The sequence below is a fragment of the Rhinoraja longicauda genome, chromosome 3 (genome assembly GCF_053455715.1).
Source record: "Rhinoraja longicauda isolate Sanriku21f chromosome 3, sRhiLon1.1, whole genome shotgun sequence".
Lineage (NCBI taxonomy): Eukaryota > Metazoa > Chordata > Chondrichthyes > Rajiformes > Arhynchobatidae > Rhinoraja > Rhinoraja longicauda.
This window is the reverse complement of record NC_135955.1, coordinates 97,651,266-97,672,021: the sequence shown is the minus strand read 5'-3', so window position 1 is coordinate 97,672,021 and position 20,756 is coordinate 97,651,266. Positions and strand designations below refer to the sequence as shown.

General features: G+C 48.8%; 1 protein-coding gene across 11 annotated transcripts in view; it reads right to left on the bottom strand.

The window, feature by feature from the left end:
• Positions 1-20,756, bottom strand: part of LOC144592204 (microtubule-associated serine/threonine-protein kinase 4-like) — a 344,807-nt gene that overhangs the window by 35,537 nt on the left and 288,514 nt on the right. For all 11 annotated transcript variants that reach the window (XM_078396718.1, XM_078396720.1, XM_078396725.1 and 8 more), the window contains 5 exons: positions 20,468-20,606; positions 11,718-11,850; positions 9,149-9,314; positions 3,928-4,029; positions 378-500 (listed from right to left, as the gene is read on the bottom strand). In XM_078396718.1, the coding sequence (XP_078252844.1) occupies positions 378-500; positions 3,928-4,029; positions 9,149-9,314; positions 11,718-11,850; positions 20,468-20,606 (663 nt within the window). The remainder of the gene's footprint in view (positions 1-377; positions 501-3,927; positions 4,030-9,148; positions 9,315-11,717; positions 11,851-20,467; positions 20,607-20,756) is intronic.

Here is a 20,756-nt window from a genome sequence, read left to right as displayed (position 1 = left end):
AACATGTTCCCAATGTTGGGGGAGTCCAGAACAAGGGGCCACAGTTTAAGAATAAGGGGTAGGCCATTTAGAACGGAGATGAGGAAAAACTTTTTCAGTCAGAGAGTTGTGAATCTGTGGAATTCTCTGCCACAGAAGGCAGTGGAGGCCAATTCACTGGATGAATTTAAAAGAGAGTTAGATAGAGCTCTAGGGGCTAGTGGAATCAAGGGATATAGGGAGAAGGCAGGCACGGGTTACTGATTATGGATGTTCAGCCATGATCACAATGAATGGCGGTGTTGGCTCGAAGGGCCAAATGGCCTCCTCCTGCAACTATTTTCAATGTTTCTATGTAACTTGTCACAAAGGCGCGACTTTGCAGTTCGAACACTTACTGTCAAAATAGCTGGTGTCGTCCTCAGACTCGAGCTGTGGGATAAACTCTGCCTTCTGCCTGAGCAGCCCATTCCAGTCCAAGCCGTGGAAAAAACCGTGCTGCTTTACCTCAAAGGCACCACCTGAGGGAGCAAGAGAGCGCAAAGACGACAATGTAAGCAATAACTGCAGATGCTGGTACAAATCGAAGGTGTTTATTCACAAAATGCTGGAGTAACTCAGCGGGTCAGGCAGCATCTCAGGAGAGAAGGAATGGGTGACGTTTCGGGTCGAGACCCTTCTTCAGACTGATGTCGGGGGGGGGGGGGGGGGGCGGGACAAAGGAAGGATATAGGTGGAGACAGGAGGATAATAATAATAATAATGCATTTTATTTATATAGCGCTTTTCATATACTCAAAGACGCTTTACAGAGATTTAGAGAACATAGGGAAATGAATAAATAGATAAATAAGTAAATAAGTAAACGAACAGAGAAAGGAGACAGAAGGTGAGGTGACGGTCAGTGGTTGAAGGCAGTACTGAACAGGTGAGACTTCAGCGATGTTTTGAATGTGGTGAGTGTGGAGGAGTCTCTGACGGTTTGGGGTAGTGAGTTCCATAGGGTGGGAGCAGCGATGGAGAAAGCCCTGTCCCCCCAGGATCTGAGTTTGGTCCGGATGTGGGGGGGATAGGAGATTGGCAGCAGCAGAGCGGAGGGTGCAGGTGGGAGTGTGCCTGTGGAGGAGGTCGGTCAGGTAGGATGGGGCCAGGTTATGGAGGGCTTTGTAGGTTATGAGGAGGATTTTGTACTGGATTCTCTGGGGGATGGGGAGCCAGTGGAGTTTGTAAAGGACGGGGGTGATATGGTCACGGATCGGGGAGTGGGTGAGTAGACGGGCAGCGGAGTTTTGAATGTATTGAAGTTTACTGATGATTTTTGAGGGTGCGCCATAGAGGAGGCTGTTGCAGTAGTCCAGACGGGAGGTGATGAAGGCGTGGATGAGGGTTTCTGCAGCTGTGGAGGAGAGGGATGGACGGAGACGGGCAATATTTTTGAGGTGGAAGAAGGCTGTCTTTGTGATGTGTTTGATGTGTTTGTCGAAGGAGAGGGTTTGATCAAAGATGATTCCAAGATTCCGGATGTGAGGTGAGGTGGATACTGGGAGACCATCAATGTTGAGGGTGAAGTTTTGGGTGGATTTGGTGAGCGTTTTTGGACCAATGATGATGATTTCAGATTTGTTGCAATTGAGTTTGAGGAAATTTGATTGAAGCCAAGATTTTATTTCAGTGATGCAGTTTGTCAGTGTAGAGTGTGTGGTGGTGGAGATTGACTTGGTGGAGATGAGGAGCTGGATATCATCGGATATCATCATCTGGATATCATCTCCAGAGGGAGAACTGGGAAGGGGGAGGGGAAGAGAGGGACAGAGGAACTATCTAAAGTTAGAGAAGTCAATGTTCATACCGCTGGGCTGCAAACTGCCCAGGCGAAATATGAGGTGCTGTTCCTCCAATTTCCGGTGGGCCTCACTATGGCACTGGAGGAGGCCCATGACAGAAAGGTCAGACTGGGAATGGGAGGGGGAGTTGAAGTGCTCGGCCACCGGGAGACCAGTTTGGCCAACGCGGACCGAGCGCAGGTGTTGAGCGAAGCGATTGCCGAGCCAGCACTTGGTTTCGCCGATGTAAATAAGTTGACATCTGGAGCAGCGGATGCAATAGATGAGGTTGGAGGAGGTGTAAGCAAGGGCAATGTCTTACACTGGATAATATTTTTTTCAGTTCAGTTTATTGTCATGTGTACCGAGGTACTGTGAAAAGCTTTTGTTGCGTGCTATCCAGTCATTGTCATACAGTCATAGAGTGATACAGCGTGGAAACAGGCCCCTTCGGCCCAACTTGCCCACACCGGCCAACAATGTCCCAGCTACCCTAGTCCCACTTGCCTGCACTTGGTCCATATCCCTCCAAACCTGTCCTATCCATGTACCTGTCCAACTGTTTCTTAAACAATGGGATAGTCCCAGCCTCAACTACCTCCTCTGGCAGCTTGTTCCAAACACCCACCACCCTTTGTGTGAAAGGTTACCCCTCGGATTCCTATTAAATCTTTTCCCCTTCACCTTGAACCTATGTCCTCTGGTCCTCGATTCCACTACTCTGGGCGAGGGACTGTGCATCTACCCGATCTATTCCTCTCATGATTTTGTACACCTCTATAAGATCTCCCCTCATCCTCCTGCGCTCCAAGGAATAGAGAACCAGCCTGGATAGAGCTCTTAAGGATAGCGGAGTCAGGGGGTATGGGGAGAAGGCAGGAACGGGGTCCTGATTGAGAATGATCAGCCATGATCACATTGAATGGCGGTGCTGGCTCGAAGGGCCGAATGGCCTCCTCCTGCACCTATTGTCTATTGTCTACTCAACCACTCCCTGTAGCTCACACCCTCGAGTCCTGGCAACATCCTCGTATATCTTTTCTGAACCCTTTCAAGCTTCACAATATCTTTCCTAGAAAGACAAGACATGATTACAATCCAGCCATTTACTGAGATTGCGGTGCGACTGTAATATGAATTTGTCGACCTGCTCCTGTGCCTAGCACGCAAACGGTCGCCTGGGTTGGGCGCCATCTTGTGCAAGAAAATTTAGAACCAGTAATGTTCACAAGAGTCAAGGGGTATGGGGAGAAGGCAGGAACGGGGTACTGATTGAGAATGATCAGCCATGATCACTGTGAATGGTGGTGCTGGCTCGAAGGGCCGAATGGCCCCCTCCTGCACCTGTTGTCTATGGTCATTTGGGTTCCAGGAATCGGAGGCCCCAGGTCAGAGGTCAGAGGCCGGAATCCCAAGGTCGCATAGGAGGGCCGTTGAGGTCGGGGGGTGGGGGGGGGAGGCTGGGATGGGGGAGGGGATCGCAAACTAAGGGGGGGGGGAAGCATTGGGCCAAAAAAAGGTGTACTTAGTCGGCGCCCTTTAAGTGGAGACTCTTTGTATGCCTAGGATTGCAAAACAAAGCATCTCACTGTGATGTATCACATGTGGCAACAAACGTATCTCATCTCATCTCAATAGACAATAGGTGCAGGAGGAGGCCATTCAGCCCTTCGAGCCTGTACGCACCGCCATTCAATGTGATCATGGCTGATCATTCTCAATCAGTACCCCGTTCCTGCCTTCTCCCCACACCCCCTGACTCCGCTATCCTTAAGAGCTCTATCAAGCTCTCTCTTGAATGCATTCAGAGAATTGGCCTCCACTGCCTTCTGAGGCAGAGAATTCCACAGATTCACAACTCTCTGACGGAAAATGTTTTTCCTCATCTCCGTTCTAAATGGCCTACCCCTTATTCTTAATACTAATAAGAATTAGGCCCCTGGTTCTGGACTCCCCCCCAACATTGGGAACATGTTTCCTGCCTCTAACGTGTCCAACCCCTTAATAATCTTATACGTTTCGATAAGATCTCCTCTCATCCGTCTAAATTCCAGCGTATACGAGCCTAGTCGCTCCAGTCTCCTCTAATTGTGGAGCATGAGTGGTGCACGGAGCTTCACGATACCTGTCCCCAGCCTTTCCAACGGGCTCTGCCTGAGCAGCATGGCGATCAGCTCCTGGGCCTCTGACGCTGGCGCCTCATCACCTTCGGGCCAGTTGATCTCATCTGGGAAAGCAGAGAAACAAGCAGAGGTCAGCAGCAGGAGGAGGCTGGGTTAGTCAAAGGTAGACACAAAATGCTGGAGTAACTCGGCGGGTCAGGCCGCATCTCGGGTGAGAAGGAATGGGTGACGTTCGAGGTCGAGACCCTGTATTGCGTACAGTTTTGGTCTCCTAATCTGAGGAAAGACATTCTTGCCGTAGAGGGAGTACAGAGAAGGTTCACCAGATTGATCCCTGGGATGGCAGGACTTTCATATGAAGAAAGACTGGATAGACTCGGCTTGTACTCGCTGGAATTTAGAAGATTGAGGGGGTATCTTATAGAAACGTACAAAAATTCTTAAGGGGTTGGACAGGCTAGATGCAGGAAGACTGTTCCCGATGTTGGGGAAAGTCCAGAACAAGGGGTCACAGTTTAAGGATAAGGGGGAAGTCTTTTAGGACCGAGATGAGAAAGTTTTTTTTCACACAGAGAGTGGTGAATCTGTGGAATTCTCTGCCACAGATGGTAGTTGAGGCCAGTTCATAGGCTATATTTAAGAGGGAGTTAGATGTGGCCCTTGTGGCTAAAGGGATCAGGGGGTATGGAGAGAAGGCAGGTACGGGATACTGAGTTGGATGATCAGCCATGATCATATTGAATGGCGGTGCAGGCTCGAAGGGCCGAATGGCCTACTCCTGCACCTATTTTCTATGTTTCTATGTTTCAAACGTGGATAGGTGATGTTTTGGGTCGAGACCCTGTTCTGACAGGGATAGTTCTGACTAGGATAGTTCCTCTGTCCCTCTCTATCCCTCCCCCTTCCCAGTTCTCCCACTGTCTTCCCGTCTCCTACTACATCCTATCTCTGTCCCACCCCCTCCCGCCACATCAGTCTGAAGAAGGATCTCGACCCGAAACGTCACCCATTCCTTCTCACCCGAGATGCTGCCTGACCCACTGAGTTACTCCAGCATTTTGTGTCTACCTTTCAGTTCTAATTGTTAGTTCATTTAGCTTATTGTCACAAGCGGACGCATGGCGATATCTATACACAGTGTAAACGGCTCGATTGTAATCGTGTATTGTCTTTCCGCTGACTGGATACCATGCAACAAAAGCTTTTCACTGTAACTTGATACACTTGACAATAATCTAAACTAAACTAAACAAAATGGTGGTGCCGCGGTAGATTTGCCGCTTTACAGCGCCAGAGACCGGGCTTCGATCCTGACTACGGCTGCTGTGTGTACAGTTTGTACGTTCTCCCCGTGACTGCGTGGGTTTTCTCCAGGTGCTCCGGTTTCCTCCCACACTCCAAAGACGTACAGATTTGTAGGTTAATTGGCTTCGGGAAGAAAGTATAAATTGTCCCCAGTGTGTGTAGGAGAGCGTATTTGTGCGGGGATCGCTGGTCAGCACGGACTCGGTGGGCCGAAGGGCCTGTTTCTGCGTTAAATCTCTAAACTAAACACATGTACCGAGGTACAATGAAAAAAAAAAGAGTCTGAAGAAGGGTCTCGACCCGAAACGTCACACATTCCTTCTCTCCAGAGATGCTGCCTGACCCGCTGAGTTACTCCAGCAGTTTGTGTCTACCTTCGATTTAAACCAGCATCTGCAGTTTCTTTTCCTGCGTGCTATCCAGTCAGTGGAAAGGCTATACATGGTTACAATCCAACAGCCCACAGTGTGCTGATACAGGATGAAGGGAATAATGTTTAGTGCAAGATAATGTTCAGTAAAGTCTGATTACAAAAATAGTCCAAAGGTCTCCAGTGAGGTAAGTCGTAGCTCTCTATTTGTTGACAGGATAGTTCAGTTACCTGACAGCAGCTGGGAAGAAACAGTCCCTGAATCTGGAGGTGTGCGTTTACACACTTCTACACCTCTTGCCTGATGGGAGAGGGGAGAAGAGGGAGTGACCGGGGGTGAGACTGGTCCTTGATGATGCTGCTGGCCTTGCCGAGGCAGCGTGAGGTGTAGATGTGAGTTATCCTAGATTGTGTTGCCTTTGTGCACATTCAATGAATTAGAAGGATGAGAGGGGATCTTATAAAAAGATATATAATTCGTAAAGGATTGGACAGGCTAGATGCAGGAAAAATGTTCCCGATGTTGGGGGGGGGGGTCCAGAACCAGGGGTCACAGTTTAAGAATAAGGGGTAGGCCATTTAGGACTGAGATGAGGAAAATCTTTTTCACCCAGAGAGTTGCGAATCTGCGGAATTCTCTGCCACAGAGGGCAGTGGAGGCCGATTCACTGGATGTTTTCAAGAGAGAGTCAGATTTAGTCCTTCGGGCTAACGGAATCAAGGAATATGGGGGAAAAGCAGGAACGGGGTATTAATAGACAATAGACAATAGGTGCAGGAGTAGGCCATTCGGCCCTTCGAGCCTGCACCGTCATTCAATGTGATCATGGCTGATCATTCTCAATCAGTACCCCGTTCCTGCCTTCTCCCCATACCCCCTGACTCCTCTATCCTTAAGAGCTCTATCTAGCTCTCTCTTGAATGCATTCAGAGAATTGGCCTCCACTGCCTTCTGAGGCAGAGAATTCCACAGATTCACAACTCTCTGACTGAAAAGGTTTTTCCTCATCTCCGTTCTAAATTGTGAATGATCAGCCATGATCATATTGAATGGCGGTGCAGGCTCGAAGGGCCGAATGGCCTACTCCTGCACCTATTTCCTATGTTTTTATGAATCGCCGAAATAACTACTGAACATTAATTTACAAAATAGCAGTCAGTCGCGCCCAATTACCCAATATTTTGCCGTGTTAAAAATATCTTGAGCAAAAGGCTGTATTTCACATCATGCAAACACAAATGAGCCATAAATCAAAGATCATTTAATTGGATTCCAGCATTGAGAGAAAAAAAACGATGAATTAAGTGATCACGAAATTTCTTTTTGCAGACCTAATTTGCAATTCTATGAACAACTGCCGCAGTTCCAAAAAAAACCCCGTAGAAATAAATCCACAGCCGACAGGTTGCTCCATAAATGTAATGACATCATGTGGAAATGATGCATGAATACGCAAACGGGCAGCCGGCCTCGTTCTCAACCCTCTTAATTAATCACACAAATCCCACAGTCTCTCTCACCGCAGCGCGGGATTTAGCCAAGACGAAATGGAATTGACCGGGGGAGTTGCTGGACAGCTGGGGTCTCACTGTAGGTAGAGCGGCCTGGCTCGGAATCAGGTGCCCGAGAGTTGACAGTCTTTGTACAAAGGCTATCCTCTCAGCTACATAAATGAACGCCAAAATGGTGTGCACATTGGACGACCAAAATGGAAACACTGACAAGTCACGGAGCTGAGGTATTAACTTGTGGAGGAAGGGCTCTGCAGATGGTGAAGACAGTCACAAAAGGGCATTACACTAGTGAAGACAGACACAAAATGCTGGAGTAACGCAAGCGGGAGAAGGCAAGCGAAAGAACTGCAGGTGCCGGTTTAAATTGAAGGTAGACCTGAAGGTCTGAAGAAGGGTCTCGACCCGAAACATCACCTATTCCTTCTCTCCCGAGATGCTGCCTGACCCGCTGAGTTACTCCAGCATTTTGGGTGAGACAGCATGTTAATACCTCAGCTCCGTGACTTGTCAGTGTTTTCATTTTGGTTGTCCAATGTGCACACCATTTGGTGTTAATTTTGGGTGAGACAGCATTTCAGTTTAGTTCACTGACACGTCTACCAAGGTACAGTGAAAAGCACATGGTATTGGGGGTAGGGTACTGACATGGATAGAAAATTGGTTAACAGACACAAAGCAAAGAGTGGGGATAAATGGGTCCCTTTCAGAATGGCAGGCAGTGACCAGTGGGGCACCGCAAGGCTCGGTGCTGGGACCGCAGCTATTTACAATATACATTAATGACTTGGATGAAGGGATTAAAAGTACCATTAGCAAATTTGCAGATGATACAAAGCTGGGTGGCAGTGTGAACGGTGAGGAAGATGCTATGAGGTTGCAGGGTGACTTGGACAGGTTGTGTGAGTGGGCGGATGCATGGCAGATGCAGTTTAATGTGGATAAGTTTGAGGTTATCCACTTTGGTGGTAAGAATAGGAAGGCAGATTATTATCTGAATGGTGCCAAGTTAGGAAAAGGGGACGTACAACGAGATCTGGGTATCCTAGTGCATCAGTCACTGAAAGGAAGCATGCAGGTACTGCAGGCAGTGAAGAAAGCCAATGGAATGTTGGCCTTCATAACAAGAGGAGTTGAGTATAGGAGCAAAGAGGTCCTTTTGCAGTTGTACAGGGCCCTAGTGAGACCGCACCTGGAGTACTGTGTGCAGTTTTGGTCTCCAAATTTGAGGAAGGATATTCTTGCTATTGAGGGCGTGCAGCGTAGGTTTACTAGGTTAATTCCCGGAATGGCGGGACTGTCATATGTTGAAAGACTGGAGCGACTAGGCTTGTATACACTGGAATTTAGAAGGATGAGAGGGGATCTTATCGAAACGTATAAGATTATTAAGGGGTTGGACACGTTAGAGGCAGGAAACATGTTCCCAATGTTGAGGGAGTCCAGAACAAGGGGCCACAGTTTAAGAATAAGGGGTAGGCCATTTAGAACTGAGATGAGGAAAAACTTTTTCAGTCAGAGAGTTGTGAATCTGTGGAATTCTCTGCCTCAGAAGGCAGTGGAGGCCAATTCTCTGAATGCATTCAAGAGAGAGCTAGATAGAGCTCTTAAGGATAGAGGAGTCAGGGGGTATGGGGAGAAGGCAGGAACAGGGTACTGATTGAGAATGATCAGCCATGATCACATTGAATGGTGGTGCTGGCTCGAAGGGCCGAATGGCCTCCTCCTGCACCTATTGTCTATTGAGTGTTTAAGATAGTGCTAGCGTATGGTGTGATCGCTGATCGGCGTGGACTCGGTGGGCCGAAGGGCCTGTTTCCGAGCTGTGTCTCTAAACTAAACTAATCTAAAAGACGTGCAGGTTTGTAGGTTAATTGGTTGTGGTAAAGTTGTAAATTGTCCCGAGTGTGTTTAAGATATTGTTAGCGTACGGGGTGATTGCTGATCGACGCGGACCCGGTGGGCCGAAGGGCCTTTGTTCGTGCGCTATCTCTATAGTCTAAGGTCTATTGGTTGCTCAGATTGATGATGCTCACCACTAATGACTTGGCCGAAGAGCTCCTCAGGTGTGTCTCCGAAAAAGGGCACGCAGCCAACAACAAATTCGTACAGTATAATCCCCATGGCCCACCAATCCACCGGCTTGCCGTAGCCCTGCCGCAGAATGACTTCAGGAGCGATGTATTCTGGCGTGCCACAAACCTGCAAATGCAACAGCAATAAACATTAGCGTGTCGACGTTAGCACTGTGCCCCGACTCTGCAGAGAGGTGTACACCCCGCGTGTGAAACACAAGGTGGCGCAGCGGTAGAGTCGCTGCCTAACAGCGAACGCAGCGCCGGAGACCCGGGTTCGATCCCGACTAAGGGTGCTGTCCGCAGGGAGTTTGTAAGTTCTCCCCGTGACCAGTGTGGGTTTTCTCCGAGATCTTCGGTTTCCCCCCGCACTCCAAAGACGTACAGGTTTGTCAGTTAATTGGCTTGGTAAATGTTAAAAAATTGTCCCTAGTGTGTGTAGGATGGTGTTAATATGTGGGGATCGCTGGTCGGTGCGAAGCTGGTGGACCGAATGACAATAGACAATAGACAATAGGTGCAGGAGGAGGCTATTCGGCCCTTCGAGCCATCGTCGCCATTCAATGTGATCATGGCTGATCATTCTCAATCAGTACCCCGTTCCTGCCTTCTCCCCATACCCCCTGGCTCCGCTATCCTTAAGAGCTCTAACTAGCTCTCTCTTGAATGCATTCAGAGAATTGGCCTCCACTGCCTTCTGAGGCAGAGAATTCCACAGATTCACAACTCTCTGACTGAAAAAGTTTTTCCTCATCTCAGTTCTAAATGGCCCACCCCTTATTCTTAAACTGTGGCCCCTTGTTCTGGACTCCCCCAACATGTTTCCTGCCTCTAACGTGTCCAACCCATACTCAGCCAAGTATGTTTTGCTACGTATGAGGAATTCCATTTGCCATACAGTCATCATAACAATAAAAAGCCACAACGCACACAAAATACATGTTTCAACATGAACATCCACCGCAGTGACCCCTCCACATTCCTCACTGTGACGGAAGGCAAAACAAAGTTCAATCTCCTCCCTTCTCTGTCCTTCTTTACACCGAACTTAATACGTAAAAGACGCCTTTTTTATAATTAAAAAAAACATATATTGCATACTCGTGCGTGAGAGTATTAAGGCAGAAAAATAGTTTGCATTCAACCCATATGGCACATTGGCACACAGAGCAGTGCAAATGTTGAAACGACTGTCCTGAGGACCAGACTGCTATTATTTGGTAATGGAGTGTGCTAAAAGGAAATGGTGCATGCCTTATAATTTAACGCCCTTCATGAATGTGGAGCTTCACAGATTATGGCAATGCTCCACGGAGGTGCAGACAGTGGCGGGCTCTCCATTTAGTCCTTGGTCGTCTGCAGAGAGTTACTTTATCGCCGGGGGGGGGGGGGGCAGAGTGAGTTAAATGCCATTGTTTAAAAGAAATCTGACCGACTTCTAACGGGAGCGAAGGGAAATTGCAAAGAGCGCAGAGACGTAAACTCTTTCTTTAATCGCATCTTATCGAAACGTATCAGATTATTAAGGGGTTGGACACTTTAGAGGCAGGAAACATGTTCCCAATGTTGAGGGAGTCCAGAACCAGGGGCCACAGTTTAAGAATAAGGGATAGGCCATTTAGAACGGAGATGAGGAAAAACTTTTTCAGTCAGAGAGTTGTGAATCTGTGGAATTCTCCGCCTCAGAAGGCAGTGGAGGCCATTTCTGAATGCATTCAAGAGAGAGCTGGATAGAGCTCTTAAGGATAGCGGAGTCAGGGGGTATGGGGAGAAGGCAGGAACGGGGTACTGATTGAGAATGATCAGCCATGATCACATTGAATGGCGGTGCTGGCTCGAAGGGCCGAATGGCCTACTCCTGCACCTATTGTCTATTGTCTATTATCTCCAAACCGGAGCGGCACGGTGGCGCAGCGGTAGAGTTGCTGCCTTACAGGGAATGCAGCGCCGGAGACCCGGGTTCGATCCCGACTGCGGGTGCTGTCTGTACGGAGTTTGTACGTTCTCCCCGTGACCTGCGTGGGTTTTCTCCGAGGTCACGGGGAGAACGTACAAACTCCGTACAGACGGCGCCCGTAGTCAGGAATCGAACCTGAGTCTCCGGCGCTGCATTCGCTGTAAGGCAGCAACTCTACCGCTGCGCCACCGTGCCGTTTATGAAGCATCTTTTTTTTGTATTCTTTTCAGGACATCCCAATGTCCCTTGCAAGCAATCCAGCACTCTTCAAGTGCACCCGGGTTCCATCCCGACTGCGGGCGCGGTCTGTACGGAGTTTGTGCGTTCTCCCCGTGACCTGCGTGGGTTTTCTCCGAGATCTTTTGGTTTCCCGCGTGCAAGGGGCGCCATGTCTCGGGGTGAACGTGCAAACTCCGTACAGACAGCGCCCGTGGTCAGGATGGAACCCGGGTCTCCGGCGCTGTAAGGCAGCAGCTCTACCGCTGCGCCACTGTGCGGCTCCCCCTGTTCTGCTGAGATAATACGCACGTTTATCCTCGATTGTTATCTTCCCCAGTCCTGATCCACGCTTACCTGCTTGTCCACAAATTCTCTGGCGTCCTTCTCAATGTGACCTTCGTAAAGATTTGTTGTCATGTTCATCAGTCCGACTTTTGACAATCCAAAATCCGTCAGTTTGATGTGGCCCAAAGATGTCACCAGCAAACTACAGGGAAAACATTGACATTTCAGTGATCCAAAAGTCGAGTCAAGAAAACATTTTAATTTAAAAATATGTTTCGTTGAGAAGAGCCACAAGCAAAATCTAAACCATTGCAAATCAAATATAAAGGCCGATATATGGTCGCAAATAACCTCTCCATTATGGAATAAATTCTAAGATATATTCTCGTTAATAATCCCACAAAATCTACAATTGAAGGCAGACACAAAATGCTGGAGTAACTCAGCAGGTCAGGCAGCATCTCAGGAGAGAAGGAATGGGGGACGTTTCGGGTCGAGACCCTTCTTCAGACTGATGTCAGGGGGGCGGGACAAAGAAAGGATATAGGTGGAGACAGGAAGATAGAGGGAGAACTGGGAAGGTGGAGGGGAAGGGAGGGACAGAGGAACTATCTAAAGTTGGAGAAGTCAATGTTCATACCACTGGGCTGCAAGCTGCCCAAGCGAAATATGAGGTGCTGTTCCTCCAATTTCCGGTGGGCCTCACTATGGCACTGGAGGAGGCTCATGACAGAAAGGTCAGACTGGGAGTGGGAGGGCGAGTTGAAATGCTCAGCCACCGGGAGATCAGGTTGGTTAAGGCGGACTGAGCGCAGGTGTTGAGCGAAACGATCGCCGAGCCTGCGTTTGGTCTCGCCGATGTAGAGAAGTTGACATCTGGAGCAGCGGATACAATAGATGAGGTTGGAGGAGGTGCAGGTGAACCTCTGCCTCACCTGGAAAGACTGTTTGGGTCCTTGGATGGAGTCGAGGGGGGAGGTAAAGGGACAGGTGTTGCACTCCTGAGTAACTCAGCGGGTCAGGCAGCATCTCAGGAGAGAAGGAATGGGTGACGTTTCGGGTGGAGACCCTTCTTCAGACTGATGTCAGGGGAGTGGGCGGGACAAAAGAATTGAAGTCATTCTGCAGCTCTGTAAGTCTTTTGTTAGTCGTTTGAAGTATTGCCTGCGTTCTGGCTGTCTTGGGGAAGGATGTGGAGGCTTTGGAGAGGGTGCAGAGGAGGTTTACCAGAATGCTGCCTGGATTAATCTTGTTGTACCCCTGTACAATGACAATAAAGATAGATTGTATTGTACTAGAGAGTTTCCGCTGCAGGGAGAGACTTGGACACACGTGGGTTGTTCTCTCTAGAACATCGGAGGTTGAGGGGAGGCTGGTTAAGTTTAGTTTAAAGATGCAGCGCGGAAACGGGACCCTTCGGCCCACTGGGTCCGTGCCGGCCAGCGATCCCTGCACATTAACACCATCCCACGCCCACGAGGGACAATTATTTTTCTTTTTAACATTTACCAAGCCAACTAACCTCCAAATCCGTGCGTCTTTGAAGTGTGGGGTGAAACCGAAGGTCTTGGAGAAAACGCACGCGGTCACGGGGAGAACGTACAAACCCCGTACCGACGGCGCCCGTAGTCAGGGTTGAACCTGGGTCCCTGGCGCCGTAAGGCAGCAACTCTACCTCTGCGCCACCGTGCCGCCCTTAAAGGTTAACTAACTACCCTACTTCACTGCCTTACTGTGAAGGGCTGGAGTTGGCACACATCAAATACAAATTGCACGAACTGCAGTTGGAGTCTATACATCCTTGCAGCCCTGCAGATACATATGGATTAATGTAAAATTTTTGATGTAAAATGCAAGTAATTTATAGGGCAGCTTTCTCCTTCTGGGAAGGCATTGACAAAGCATGGTTCTGAGCTATGATTCAGAATAATACATCATTCCCTGAACTTTGAGAATACATGTATATTTCAATTATGTATTTCCATAAGCTCAATTAATCAATTAATCAATGTAAAGGAAGTTTCCTCAGGCAGTTTGTAGAAGCCCCTACTAGGGAGCGGTGAAACTTGATCTACTCTTGGGAAACAGCACATGGCAGATCACTGGGGTGTCAGTGGAGAGCACTTTGGGACCATCTATATACTAAAACTCTTGTTTGTTTGTTTGTTTGTTTGTTTGTTCCTGAACTACAGCCAAAACGGTACAAGATAGCCAGACGGTTTTAGGCCCACCTTACTCACCATCGTCATGTGGTGCTATGGATGAAGTTTCATCCAAATTGGTGTTATATTTTTTAAGTTATTCACATTTTAAAGGGGGTGGGAGAGAGGGAGTGGGGGAGGAGTGGGGGGGGAGAGGGGAGGGGGGAGTGGGGGGGGAAGTGGGGGGGGAGGGGGGAGTGGGGGGGGGAGGGGGGAGTGGGGGGGGGAGGGGGGAGTGGGGGGGTAGAGGGGAGGGCGGAGTGGGGGAGGAGAGGGTGCTGCACCAATGCAGGAGAGGTTTGGGCCCGACGGGTCCTCTTGGTCTAGTAGGCACTAATTGGAGGAGTAACTTAGCGGGACAGGCAGCATCGCCAGATAGGAGTGGGTGACGTTTCGGGTCGAGACCCTTCTTCAGACTGGAAACATCACCCTTTCCTTCTATCAGGAGATCCTGCCTGTCCCACTGAGTTACTCCAGCATTCTGTGTCTATCGTCAATGTAAACCATCATCTGAAGTTCCTACTGACACACTTTGGGGACCAAGGTTCTATTCGTTCAAAAATAGTTATGGAATAGGACTGAACTGGCCGATAAATTAAAGTTCAAAATCAGGGCAAGGCTGATTTTGACGTAATAAATCTGGCCTATTTGCCAGAATGATCAGCCATGATCACATTGAATGGCGGTGCTGGCTCGAAGGGCCGAATGGCCTCCTCCTGCACCTATTGTCTATTGTCTATTGTCTTTTGCCTCCAAACAGCCGCCTGCAAAACCCGATTCCAGTAGACGGACACAAAGTGCTGGAGTAACTCAGCGGGTCAGGCAGCATCTGTGGAGAAAAAGGATGGGTGACGTTTCGGGCCGAGACCCTTCTTCGGACTGAAAGTAGAGGGGAGGGAAATGGAGGTAGGAAAAGGCCAGAACAAAGCAGGGCCGGCAACAGATGATCAAGGAAGAAGGGTGGAGCCCACAATGGTCCATTGTTGGCTGGGGAAGAGGTGATAATGAAGGGGTACAAGGATGCGAACAGTGGAACTAGTAGGACGGCTAGAGTGGGGGGGGGGGGGGGGGGGGAGGGGAAGAGAAGGAATAGAGACATAGGTGCAGGTGGAGGCCATTCGGCCCTTTGAACAGCACCGCCATTCATTGTGATCAAGGCTGATCATCCACAATCAGTAACCCGTGCCAGCCTTCTCCCCATATCCCTTGATTCCACTAGCCCCTAGAGCTCTATCTAACTCTCTTTTAAATCCATCCAGTGATTTGGCCTCCACTGCCCTCTGTGGCAGAGAATTCCACAAATTCACAACTCTCTGGGTGAAAAAGTTTTTTCTCACCTCAGTTTTAAAAGGCCTCCCCCTTATTCTTAGACTGTGTGGCCCCTGGTTCAGGACTCGCCCAACATTGGGAACATTTTTCCTGCGTCTTGCTTGTCCAGTCCTTTTATAATTTTACACGTTTCTATACGATCCCCTCTCTTCCTTCTAAACTCCAGTGAATGCAGGGATTACGTGAAATTGCAGAAATCAACTCTTCCAAAAGGTCGTTTTGTGAGATAAGGTATATCTGGCAGATGGCCAGAGTTCACGGGCTCCACGTTTAGATTTAGATTTAGAGATACAGCGCGGAAACAGGCCCTTCGGCCCACCGGGTCCGCGCCGCCCAGCGATCCCCGCACATTAACACTATCCTACAAACACTAGGGACAATTTTTACAATTTACCCAGTCAATTAACCTTCAAACCTGTACGTCTTTGGAGTGTGGGAGGAAACCGAAGATCTCGGCGAAAACCCACGCAGGTCAAGGGGAGAACGTACAAACTCCGTACAGACGGCGCCCGTAGTCAGGACCGAACCTGAGTCTCCGGCGCTGCATTCGCTGTAAGGCAGCAACTCTACCACTGCCTTACAACGTTGCTGTTAAAGGGGGGACAAGGGTGGCAGGGGTAGGGAACCATGGATGACAAGAGACATTAAGATGCATGCATCGTACAAAGGGTGGTGAGTGTGTGGAAGAGTCTCTTGCCCAGAGTCGGGGAATCGAGGACCAGAGGACATAGGTTGAAGGTGAATCTGTGGAATTCTCTACCTCAGAAGGCAGTGGAGGCCAATTCTCTGAATGCATTCAAGGGAGAGCTAGATAGAGCTCTTAAAGATAGCGGAGTCAGGGGGTATGGGGAGAAGGCAGGAATGGGGTACTGATTGAGAATGACCAGCCATGATCACATTGAATGACAGTGCTGGCTCGAAGGGCCGAATGGCCTCCTCCTGCACCTATTGTCTATTGTATATTGAGGTTCTGGCCAGAAAAAGGATGTGAATGTCAAGTATAGGTAACTGGGATCATGAAGTCATGGAATCAGAGAGCAAAATTATGAGAGGCATGCATCACACTAAGGGTGGTGAGTGTGTGGAAGAGTCTCTTGCCCAGAGTCGGGGAATCGAGGACCAGAGGACATAGGTTCAAGGTGAAGGGGGAAAAGATTTAATAGGAATCTGAGGGGTAACTTTTTCACACAAAAGGTGGAGAGTGTGTGGACCGAGCTGCCGGAGGAGGTAGTTGAGGCAGGGACTATCGCAACGTTTAAGAAACAGTCAGACAGGTACATAGGTAGGACGGGTTTGGAGGGATATGGGCCGAGCGCAGGCAGGTGGGACTCGTGTAAGTTGGGACATGATGGCCGGTGTGGGCAAGTTGGGCCTGTTTCCACGCCGTATGACTCTGTGAGTTATTAAGAAAATAACTGCAGATGCCGGTACAAATCGAAGGTATTTATTCACAAAAAGCTGGAGTAACTCAGCGGGTCAGGCAGCATCTCAGGAGAGAAGGAATGGGTGGCGTTTCGGGTCGAGACCCTTCTTCAGACTTCTATGAGTTATTAACGTTATTGTTTGATTTTTTGTTTAACCTTTTTATCCCAGAGTGGAAATATCAAACTCTAAAAGGGCAGAGCTTTAAGAAGAGAAAGTTTACAAGAGATGGGTGGGCCAAGTTTCTTTGCACAGAGGCTGATGAAATAAGAGATTGAAGGCAGTGCACAATAAATGTTTTCACTTACACAAGAGGGCAGTGAAGTAGCAGAATGAGTGATGGTTATCGTCCAAAACTATCAGTGGTGTTAAGATTTACTATCCCTGCAGACCACATCTCATGTGAGGAAAGTCTCTTGCAATGACAACCCAGCATGCACAGTGAAGTTGTTCAGAGATAAAATGTCAAAGGAGGAATGGGAAGAAAGGTTTAGTTTACAGCGCAGATAAAAGGCCCTTCGGCCCACTGGGTCTGCGCCGACCAGCGATCCCCGCACACTAACACAATCCTACACATTATGAACAAATCACCAATGAAACCAAGCCAATTAACCTACAAACCTGTGTGTCTTTGGAGTGTGGGAGGAAACCAGAGATCCCGGAGAAAACCCACGCAGGTTATGGGGAGAACGTACAAACGAACGTGCAGACATTACCCATAGTCAGGATTGAACCCGGGCACCTGGTGAACCTACGCTGCACTCCCTCAAAGTGTCAGGGGTTACGGGGAGAAGGCAGGAGAATGGGGTTAGGAGGGAGAGATAAATCAACCATGATTGAATGGTGGAATAGACTTGACGGACCGAATGGCCTAATTCTGCTCCTATCGAAACATAGATACATGGAAAACAGGTGCAGGAGTAGGCTATTCGGCCCTTCGAGCCAGCACCGCCATTCAATATGATCATGGCAGATCATCCAGAATTAGTTCCCCGTTCCTGCTTTCTCCCCATATCCCTTGATTCCTTTAGCCCTAAAAGCTAAATTTAACTCCCTTGAATACATCCAGTGAATTGGCCTCCACTGCCTTCTGTGGCAGAGAATTCCACAGATTCACAACCCTCTGGGCGAAAAGGTTTTTCCTCATCTCCCAGTATCCACCTCCCCTCACATCCGGAATCTTGGTATCATCTTTGATCAAACCCTCTCCTTCGACAAACACATCAAACACATCACAAAGACAGCCTTCTTCCACCTCAAAAACATTGCCCGTCTCCGTCCATCCCTCTCCTCCACAGCTGCAGAAACCCTCATCCACGCCTTCATCACCTCCCGTCTGGACTACTGCAACAGCCTCCTCTATGGCGCACCCTCAAAAATCATCAGTAAACTTCAATACATTCAAAACTCCGCTGCCCGTCTGCTCACCCACACCCCGATCCGTGACCATATCACCCCCGTCCTTTACAAACTCCATTGGCTCCCCATCCCCCAGAGAATCCAGTACAAAATCCTCCTCATGACCTACAAAGCCCTCCATAACCTGGCCCCATCCTACCTGACCGACCTCCTCCACAGGCACACTCCCACCTGCACCCTCCGCTCTGCTGCTGCCAATCTCCTGTCCCCCCACATCCGGCCCAAACTCAGATCCTGGGGGGACAGGGCTTTCTCCATCGCTGCTCCCACCCTATGGAACTCACTACCTCAAACCGTCAGAGACTCCTCCACACTCACCACATTCAAAACATCGCTGAAGTCTCACCTGTTCAGTACTGCCTTCAACCACTGAAGGTCACCTCACCTTCTGTCTCCTTTCTCTGTTCGTTTACTTATTTATCTATTTATTCACTTCCCTATGTTCTCTAAATCCCTGTAAAGCGTCTTTGAGTATATGAAAAGCGCTATATAAATGTAATGTATTATTATTATTATTATTATTAAATGGCCTACCCCTTATTCCTAATCTGCGACCCCTGGTTCTCGACTCCCCCAACAAGGGGAACATTTTTCCTGCATCTAGCCTGCCCAATCCCTTAGGAATGTAATATGTTTCAATAAGATCCCCTCTCATCCTTCTAAATTCCAGTGAATTTCCTATCTCTTATGGTCTTATCATCTTCACAAGCTTCCGATTTATTTCTCTCATAATTCTGCAGAAAATATATTCACCGTGCTCTCTGTGACAGATACAGATTATGCAGTCAGAATGAGCAAAGGAATATCTGTGCGCATAACATGAGAATGAATTGTTGGGATCCACACAGAGGAAATAAGGTGACAAATGAATAATTGTAGATGGAAATTCAGACGTCTCGCTCTGAGCTGCTGAAAACGCGAATTTACATACAATTTTGAAGTCAATGTTTTACCCCGAGTCAAAATAAGTGTTTAATGTTACATTAGAAGGATGAGAGGGGATCTTATCGAAACGTATAAGATTATTAAGGGGTTGGGCATGTTAGAGGCAGGAAACATGTTCCCAATGTTGGGGGGAGTCCAGAACAAGGGGCCACAGTTTAAGAATAAGGGGTAGGCCATTTAGAACGGAGATGAGGAAAAAACTTTTTCAGTCAGAGAGTTGTGAATCTGTGGAATTCTCTGCCTCAGAAGGCAGTGGAGGCCAATTCTCTGAATGCATTCAAGAGAGAGCTAGATAGAGCGGCTCGACCACGGGACTTTACATCGCCCAGTGCGGCTCGGCTGCGGGACTTTACATCGCTGGTGCGGCTCGACCACGGGACTTAGCTGCGCAAGGCTTGGTCGCGGGGCCTTTCATCGCCCGGCTCGGCCGCGAGACGTTTCAGCGCCCGGTGCGATTTGGCCGGGGGGACTTCCATCCCCTTGCGGGGACTGTGCGGGTCGGTCGGGGACGAGCTGTCTGTCCGTGGGCGTGGGGAAGAGAGGGGAAGTTTTGTTGCCTCCATCACAGTGAGGGGGTGTTTGGAGTCACTGTGATGGACGTTTGTGTTGGGGCTATGTGTCTTGTGTTCTTTTTTTCTATGACTGCTATGTAGTTTCGTTCGGTACTTCGGTACCGAATGACAAATAAAGCTCTGTTATACTGTTATACTGTTAAGGATAGCGGAGTCAGGGGGGTATGGGGAGAAGGCAGGAACGGGGTACTGATTGAGAATGATCAGCCATGATCACATTGAATGGCGGTGCTGGCTCGAAGGGCCGAATGGCCTCCTCCTGCACCTATTGTCTATTGTCTATAAACGTTATTCTCTTATCATGTATCTATGCGTTGTAAATGGCTCGCTTGTAATCATATATTGTCTTTCCGCTGACTGGCTAGCACGCAACAAAAGCTTTTCACTGTACCTCGGTACACGTGACAATAAACTAAGCCTTACTGAAACTCAACAGAACGTACCTGTACTGATGTGCAGGGAGGAATTGTAGATGCTGGGCCTCCCCCAATGTCAGGGTGAGTGAGGCCAAACACAAATTGGAGGAGCAGCACCTTATATTTCGCTTGGGCAGCTTACAACACAGCTGTATGACTATTGGTTTCTCTAACTTCAAGTAACCCTTGCATCCCCCACTCTCTTCATTCCCCACCCCACCCAAGTCACGCCAGCTCCAAAGTAATCTTCTTGAGTCTCGTTGTCTGTAACTCGTTTTCACCTAGACCCTGGCCAACAATGGCCTGTTTCCTCTACCACCGCTACTTTTTTTTGCGTATCTTTCATTCATTTGTTCCGTATCTCTCCATATCTCCGTCTATATCTCTCGTTTCCCTTCCCCCCCCGACTCGCAGTCTGAAGAAGGGGTCTCGGCCCGGAACGTCACCTATTGCTTTATTCCAGGGATGCTCTGAGTTGGTCCAGCTTTTTGTTTCGGCGCTGATCGCGTACGTACTTATCTGGTTTGAGATCCCGGTGGACTATCCCGTAATTGTGGAGGTACTCCAGGGCAAGCACCGTCTCGGCAAAGTAAAGCCTGGCCATATCCACAGGTAAGGGCCCCATGTTTTTTAACAGCGTAGCACAATCTCCACCTGAAAGTGAACAGAGAGAGAGATGTCGTCCCTCAGGTTGGTAATGTTTGTACAGACTTAGTACAATTATTACGGCTCATTGACTCCCAAGCAGAGAAATCCCACCAGCCCCATTTCATCTGATCTCATCCTTCCTATCGACTGCAAGCT